Here is a 9,208-nt window from a genome sequence, read left to right as displayed (position 1 = left end):
ATTTACTTTAAAGGTTCTATCAGTGAGGTAGGAGCGGATTATAAGGCAATATGTAGGGGGTAGGAATTCCTTAAATAATAACCCATTTTCCTGTCGAACAAATTCGTTACCTAGTTCTTGACAAACGACTGACTAAGAATCCTCATCAAGACTGAAAAGACAGGAAACTGCTCGTCGATTCCGACTATTACAGCACTAACTAGACAAGCAGTTTAAACTTCCAACTAATCAAAAAAGACTCATTTACATGGCTGTAATAAAGCCTATCTTAACTTACGGAGTTGACCTTCAGGGATCCACTAAACCATCTAATTCCTCTCGAATCCAATCCCTACAGTCCAAATTCCTTCGTAAATTCCTTAATGCTCCTTACTTTGTCACAAATCAAATCATCCATCAGGACATCAATGTTCCATATGTAACCGATTTAGCCCAATCCAGATACCATTCCTTCCATGATAAACTTCTCCACCAACTAAACCCACTTGTTTCTAATCTGGTTTCTCCTTCAATACCTACTAATCCTCATAGGCATCTGAAAAGTAGATGGTCTAGAGATATTCTCGCCTTGAAGTATTATTAGAGTTCTATCAATGAATTGATTCTCCACATGTCAGTCTCATGTCATTGTAGAACTAACATCAAATTTACTTGTTGTAGATATTACAGTTGTAAATATCAATAAATGAATTATTAAAAAAAAAAACCTTTTTGAGTGTAAAATCTTTCCTGTATATATCTTTATTTCACAAACTAAACGTTAATTCTATCAAACAATAATCTGAAATCATTTGACTATTATTTAAATTAAACGCCTTTATTTGAGAGTGAATATTGTTTTTTAATACATGAGAGCTAGTTTTACTTTTTCTGTAGTTGCGTAGTCCTTTTCATTTTTACCTATAGTCGAATAATTCGTCTTAAAATATTTTATGATGTTTAGCAGTTTATGTATTTTATTTTTACAATCACACTTAACTGGCTAGATTCATACCCCTAAATTAGATCTCTCTAATAATGAGTAGCAGAACGTGGATTATATTGTGGAGATGATTGGGGGTGCGGTCAGTGAAGAAGACCAACAAATAATAATTTGTTTATTATTGCCAACGTTACGGCCAAGATTTCAAGCCTTCGTCAGGGCTAAGAACAAAAAACAAGATAACAACCAATGAATAAGAGGATTAACAGACTGATTAGAAAGCAACTACAATGGATATATAAATAATGTTAAAAGGCATGAATTTTCTTAGTATTATAAGAAAATAAAGGCTGTATGAGATAAGTAATAATAAAATTAAATAAGAGGAAAGTGCAAATAATAAAATATATATGAAAATCTAGTTAGTAAATAAATGTACAAGATGATAATTATTTAAAATAAAGTGATGAAAAAAGCTGAAAATAAGGCGTATACAAAGGTAATTAAATATGTTTTTATAAAAACAGGATTAAAGAAATAAAATATAAAGAAATATGAATTTTTTAAATTAATAAATTAAAGTTATGGAAAAAAATGAGAAAGAAAATATATGTAACTAATGAAATATATATTTAAAAAATCATTAAAATAATATATTTGTGAAATACATAATGAATATATTTTCCCTCTCATTTTCAATAACTTTAATTTTAAATGTTTTACTGGGACAATACTGTTACCATAGTATTTTTGCAAACATTTTAATGTTGATTAACCTATTTCTGAATTTTTAAGAGGTTTTCCTTATGTTAGCAATGGTCTATGTGCGCGTGTGTACGTGTACCCGTGTGTGTGTATGTAACACAACATAAACAATAGATAGATACAAAATATTAAGGAATTTTTCTTTCATTCATCTGTCAGTTTTATATCAACTATTGTTGTTGCTCTGTTTTTTTTTTTTTTTTGTTTTTTTTTCTTTCACTTTATTGTTTTTATGTTTTATTATTCCTGCATTTCATTAATAAAGTAAGTCATCAATTTTTTATTTATTAACAGTTTTGGTGCTAGATAACAACCCGGTAAAAGGAAGATTTCATTTAAATGTTGGAAGAAATTCTTTTACCTACTGATAATTCTAAACCAAAACTGTTTATTAAATTATAACAATACAATGAAAATGGACTTGATTGATTTTGGAATGCAACATCAAAAATAGTGTAGATATGATTTGCATTACATTTATTATATTATGTTTTATAAAGAAAAAGCCATTAAAGTCACCGTACTGTGTATTGTTGCAGAGGCGATAAGATCCCCAAACTGCCGACGACGGACGAGGAGAAGAAGGAAATGCTGAAGAAGGTGATGACCGCGGTGATGCAAAGACCAGGAGCCAGGGCGCGCCTCAGTCAGGTCCTGCCCATCCTCCGGCAGATGACAGGCCCTCAGAGATTGGCTTTGGCCTCGCTGGTCATGGCCCAAGTCATGGCAGGTAAGTGTCCAAATGTATCTTATCCAAAGCTCTAAAGGAGTTTTTGCCATTTGTCACAAAACCAAAATACCTAGAAATGCTTGAAAAATAAATTAACCAACGTCGTTACCCACATGATAGTGTGTTTCAAGGAGACAAACATGGTAGACGTCGGGCTCTTATCGACTGTTACCTAAGATTAAGATTATTTTCTTTATAAAAAGACGTGAGAAAACATAGCAATCGGGAAAGGAAGATCATCAAAATGGTACTAAATACCCTATAAATTCAACTTTCATTGTATAATTTTTATTTGATACTTCTAAATTCAATTACCCAGACATTTAATGTATATTAGGGGTATTCATGATCTATGTTAAAGCGTGTTAAATGGAAAAACTCGTGTTAAATCGAAAAAAATTGGCTTCTTTTGCCGTGGTAAAACGAAATAACATTTAACATGGCTGAGAGTCTGTTACTTGGTCAGTTAAATCGAGAATGACGTCACACAATAGACCAGTTGAGATCGCCGCCATATTAGTTGTTGTGACTTTCAATACAGTTGTCAATTAGCTCATCTTCATTCTCTTCTTCACAAGTTTAAAGATCAATAAGACACTCATAAGCTAAACTTTCACACAAATTCCACTTTTCACTCACTCTAGGCATGTTTTAATTAATTACTTAAATCAAAACTGAAGTAAACAATAACATGAGGGTCTGGAAGGAAGGTTATAAACAAAAAGGCTTATACAACAAGTTGCTGAGAAAATCCGCTAGGGGCTCTTATGCATTTAACGTTTAACATGACTTCAAATAGGGCTGCTCACAATCCTATAGTTATAACATTTAACATGGTAAAACATATAACATTTAACACAACATCATGAATACCCCTATTGTATGTATATTCGGGCTATTTAAAATAAAATTTAAAAAAAACAAAAACCGTTAAATAAATAATATTTTCACTTTCTTGAGCCTGGTTTTTATTGTCTAAACAAAATAATTTGTATCCCAGTTAAGTCTAAAAAAACTCTTTATTACTTCCTTACAAGTCCAACATTTCAGCCTATTCGGACATTTAAAAGTTTTAAGATTGTATTTTTTAAAATTCAATTTGGATGTTAAAAATCATCACTGGGTGGAAATAATGTGTATGATACTTTATTTCAAATCATATAAATTAACTTTAGTGATTTTTATTGTTTAAATAAAATAATGTGTATCCTAATTAAGTCTCAAAACACTCATCATTACTTCATTAAAAGTCCAACATTTCGGCCATCTTCTTGGACAATCTTAAATATAAATTTACAGCTATTTCTGAAATGCAAACCATATACGAGTACTTCGTAATAAATAGTCTACATTAAGTTATGATGGAAAGTTAATTTTTCGTATGTGCAAATACGTATTCAAGGAAGAACTCAATTTTTATTTTCTTTATGATCATTTATACCTTTGTTATTTATATAATTTTCATTGAATATTAAAAAAATAGTGTCATTGTTTTATTCTCTATTTCGTCCTTAATATACTGATTTTTGAACTATGTAAATAATGTTTTTTGTTAGGTTTTATGATTCTTTTTCAAACCCTAGTAAAAGCGTGGAATGCGGCCGGTTATCTTTGCATGGACACCTCTTAGTAAGAGAGTTAAAGATCATTTTTCACCGAACTAACGAGTTTACTGAAAATTGTTTTCAAGAAGATGGTGTAAAATCGATGATTAAATGTCACTTCCAATAAGTCGATTTTATCCAATTTTACTCCGATAACAAAACAGATGCTGTAACACTCCAGACATATACGTAAATATTATTATTATGCCAGATTGTTTTCGTATTTGAGCTGGACTGAGCACGAACACACGCTCGTTTTGAGATACTTGGGTGTTTGGAATTTAAGAGGTGTATACATTATAAGGCCTATATAGGAAATACGAAATTGAGCTTTGGGACTCCACTAAACCATCGAATTCCTCCAGTATCCAATCCTTCGTAAAATTTTTGTGCTCCTTACTTTGTCACAGATCAAGTCATCCATCATGAGTTCATTGTTCCATATGTTGCCGATTTGGCCAGAACCAGATACCAATCCTTCCATGTAAAACTTCCCAACCACCCAAACCCACTTATTTCTAACCTAGCTTCTCCTTCATTACTTAATAATCCTCCTAGGTGTCTGAAAAGAAGGTGGCCTCGAGATCTTCTCCTCTAGAAATGTTATTGGAGTTCTATCAATGGGTAGATTCTCTACATGCTTGTATCATGTCACCATGTCACCTACAGCAAATTTACTTGTTTATATATTTTTAACCAGTTGTAAGTAACAATGAATAAATTATTTTTAAAAATTTTAAGATTTTTAAAATTTAAGCATCATAATTTTCTATCCCCTTTGTTTATTATTATTTCTTTAATTAGAGAAATACATAGTTAGTAAATCTGATAATCCCCTTTGGCGTCTGAAAATAAGATGGCCTTGAGAACTTCTTTTCTACTAACGTTATTGGAGTTCTATCAATGGGTAGATTCTACATGTCTGTATCATGTAATTTTACAGTAAACTTACTTGTATATAATTGCATACAGTTGTAAATAACAACAAATACACTATTAAAAAAAGAAAAGAGAGAGAGATGTATATTCAAAGAAATCTGATTCCAAATTTTTCTGATCTTTATATTTACCCTTACTATATATTTCATATTTAGGTAAAGGAAATTGAAAAATAACAATAAATAAAATAAAATATTTTTTAAAAAATGGAAAAAATAAAAATTATAATAATGTAATATATAATGTTGTATATTTCTCGTGAATTTTATAATTAATCAAATTATTTCAATACTTCATCTCTCTCATTTTTTTTTTCAATACAATTTTATTTATTCATAAACATTACATCTGCTACAACTTTGGGCAATAGAAGTGATAAATGATCACATTAATACTAAAATTTTTAAAAAATAAAAAAAATTAACTATTTACATGAAGAAATAAGGAGAAAATAAAATAAGTAAACTATTGAATTAACATAACGATAAAAAAATAAAATAAGCACTAGTCACATTTACAATATTATGCCTGATCTCTAAATAGGAAAAAAAGGTAATCACGATAAACGCCTAATCACTGAAAAGCAATGAAGAGTTTTCTTCAACCAACTTGTTTTTCATCAGGGAAATTCTCTTTCGATTCTTTATGAAAAGTTAATCACTCTCCATTACATTAACAAAGGAATTTGGAGAATTAGTTTACAGCCGCTTAGAAATCCTTTAAAGAACATGTTCCAAAGAAGTCGGATTGAATGCTTCCATGGTACGGGTTCTTCATCAAGCTTAGACTTCTTCACTAAACCAGTCGGTTACGCTCGTTAAATTAGGAACAAATAGATTATTTCACTAAGATTTGATATTTATTTTTTAAATTTTTATTATTAATTTTCTAATTTTTAGAATATCACTAAAAGGCTTCACAAAACAAAGCATTAAGCCTCTACTACATAACAGGTGTCTACCAACTTTGGTAGTTGAAATTTCTGACAAATTCCCGATTCTTAAAGAATTTTCCCTGAAAAATTTTGGCTTTAAACAATGAATATCTTGGATAATTGAATATAAAAATATATATTAAGATATTAAAAAAAAAGGTTAATTTTTCTTTCTAAAACCATAATTCAACTTGAGCTTTGATAAAGAATATACATAGCTATAATTTTACATGAGTTAGCCAATTGCAAAACTCGTTAACCGCAAGTAAATTATTTTTTTCCTAAATTAAAAAAGAAAAAGAAACAAGTCACTAATCCATAGTATGTATCTATAGTAGAAATTCCTGATTAATTCCCAATATTTTTTTTAATTCTCGGCTTTTGAATAATGAATATGTTGGATAATTGATTATGAATATAAATCAATTTATCAGAAAAAAAAACAGCAATGTTGATTTTACTAAAAACCATTATTCAGCTTCAATTTTGATAAATGAAATATATTGCTACATTTATACGCGGCCATTTATATTGGCCAATTGCCAAACTTTTTAACTACCATACAAATAATTTTTTTACAGAAAATAAAAATATGATTTTCGAGTTTATTCTTCAAGACGATTTTTTGAAATTCCTAAATTACAAAAAAAAATAACTTCAAGTCACTACTCCGTAGTATGTATCTATAGTTGAAATTCCTTATTAATTCCCAATATTTGTTTTAATTCTCAGCTTTTAAATAATGAATATCTTGGATAATTAAATCTATGAATATAAGTTAAAATATTAGAAAAAAAAATAGTATTTCCAAATTTTTCTAAAACCATAATTCAACTTGAATTTTGATAAGTAAAACATATCGCTATAATTTTACACGAGTTGATCAATTGTACACACTCGTTAACTGCATGTAAATTATTTTTTTACAGAAAATAAAAAGATGATTTTCATCGGAAGAAATATTTCCAAAATATAAGTTCATTAAGATTCCAGGCGATAAAAAAAAAAAATAAAATAAATCACAAAATATTCCACAAATACCGAAAAGAAGCTGGTCGATAGAGCCCGGATTTCATGAGTTTTGTAACGAATGTTAGTATATCCAGTACAAACAGATTAGGATAGGAGAAGTTTTCGAGTATTGTAGGATTTTCAAAGCTTCATTTGAGGGGTTTAGAAATTTTTCAGTATAATTGAATTAACAGGAATCCACAGAGGTATTGCACTTATATAATTTTATACGATTTCACACGACTCATATAAAATGTATTTTAATGAGATTTTTCTGCATTTGAAATATTATGTTGGTCAAATCAAGTATATAATAAAATTAAGCAAAAAAATAAAAGTATCTTTAATTTTAAAAAATAGAATTACGCAAATATAGTTTATGAAGATTAAATTAATTATCAATGCGTCAGTAATAAAAATTATTATAAATCACACTAAAATATGAAAAAAAAATCCTGTTAAGATAAAGGTAATCTATTTAAAAATTTTCTCTCTTTCTTTTTAGCCCCCTTACAAGAAGTGCCTAACATTCTTTTAAATGTAAACATAAGCTATCATAGAGCTCATGAAATTTGAAGCAAAAAGAAAAAAAAAAATATTTTGTCAAAATTCCCAAAATATCCAATTGGTAGACACCATGGCATTGAGTGGGACAAATAGCTCTACGTCCTAGATATGGGGGAAAATTCAGACTTCTTTTTATCAAGAGCTCTCAGCATTGTTTTATAGGCTATTGGGAATAAAATAAATTTCAGGACCATTCAGAGATATCAAGTAAAAATATCAAAACATTCCAGAGATATCAAGTAATAATCCAGAGACATAAAGTAATAATTTCAGAATAAACCAGAGATATCAAATAATATCATAACATTTCAGAGATATTAAGTAATAATGTTTGAAATAACCAGAGCTTTCTAGTAACGATGTCAGAACAATCCAGAGATATCAAACAATAATCTCAGCACATAACAGTCACAAGTTATTATGTCATCTTTATTTAAAATGCCACCTCAGTTGTTAAATTTATGGTAAATCATACCTTCCTATTATTGCATAATTATTGGAACAAGGTTCACTTATTTGAAAATGGTGTTGCCCTTTCTTGGTGAATATTCAGCTTTATTTGCACTGAGAAAAAATATAAATCAATTAAAATATTACAACATTAGATGTTAGGTAGAGTTCTGGATGTTTGCGAAAATTGTGTTATAAAATAGAGTCAAGTTGTACAACAAAAACAAAAAAAAGGAGTTCGTAAGAATACACTGTAAATATATATTAAGATGAATGCAAACTAGTATAGGAAATTCGCCCATTTTTTTCCCGTAAATGTATTTCTAAAATAATGTTTGAAAAAATTAGAATTCAGAAAATACAATATCATATATCTTGTATTTTCTTATTGAGTATTTGTTACAGGAATAGTTGTGGATTAATATTACTTTAACTGTCAAAAGTAGTCCACAGTCCAGTACCAGGTTCTCAAAAATGCAAATATATTGAAGATTTTTCATCTATAATTGATTTTCCGAATCAGGTAAAAGTACAAAATATACTCTTATAATTTTCTGATTGGGATATATATTCAACACTTTTTAAAAGAGTATAATAAAAAAAATTTTCCAAAAAGAAAATATATAATATATTTACTGTTATTTTCCAATTTATAAAATCACATAAGGAATATTTAGGGAAAAAATTATTTAAATCAGAAGAAATACAATCATTTATTTACTAATAAAAATCTACTCCAGCATCTCTCCCCAAACTAATTTATACTTTCTCATGAGAAAGTAGTCCTAATGTTGAAAAATTGATGATTATTTATAATTGGTCTTTTGGATAAGTTGGGTGAGAAAAACTTTCATTTTTATGTTTTTGAATCAGAATAATCTAAAATCTAATATTTCAAGGCAACTATTACAAAATTCCCAACATTAATTTCATTGATCTGTAAATTTGTTGTAAATTTGAATTTATAAACCCAAAATACAAAATAAATATATTGCCACAAAGTAATTGTGTAACTAGCAAGTATCTCCAATGTGCAACTAAGTAACTGCAAGAACAAATCAAGCTAATTAGTATTATGATCAGAGAAAATTTACTGTTTAGCTAAATTTTAGTATTATCTCAGAGATTCAGTTCAATTGCTTTAGGTTACTAAAAACATTCTATAAGTCGTGAAATGATTAAAAAATAATAAGAGAAATACAAAGTTAATAATTTACCTATTATACAAAATGATATAGTCCATAATTTAATCTATTAAATAATTATCTACAAACATGAATCATATA

General features: G+C 28.4%; 1 protein-coding gene across 1 annotated transcript in view; it reads left to right on the top strand.

Moving 5' to 3' along the window:
• The window catches only part of NT1 (Neurotrophin 1), a 123,682-nt gene that overhangs the window by 87,856 nt on the left and 26,618 nt on the right, over positions 1-9,208 (top strand). Inside the window, exon 3 of the mRNA XM_014419313.2 lies at positions 2,227-2,417. Within this exon, the coding sequence (XP_014274799.1) occupies positions 2,227-2,417 (191 nt within the window). The remainder of the gene's footprint in view (positions 1-2,226; positions 2,418-9,208) is intronic.

This window comes from Halyomorpha halys, unplaced genomic scaffold (assembly GCF_000696795.3).
Source record: "Halyomorpha halys isolate HHAL.00 unplaced genomic scaffold, Hhal_1.1 Scaffold233.1, whole genome shotgun sequence".
Classification (NCBI taxonomy): domain Eukaryota; kingdom Metazoa; phylum Arthropoda; class Insecta; order Hemiptera; family Pentatomidae; genus Halyomorpha; species Halyomorpha halys.
This window is presented reverse-complemented; position numbering and strand designations above follow the sequence as displayed.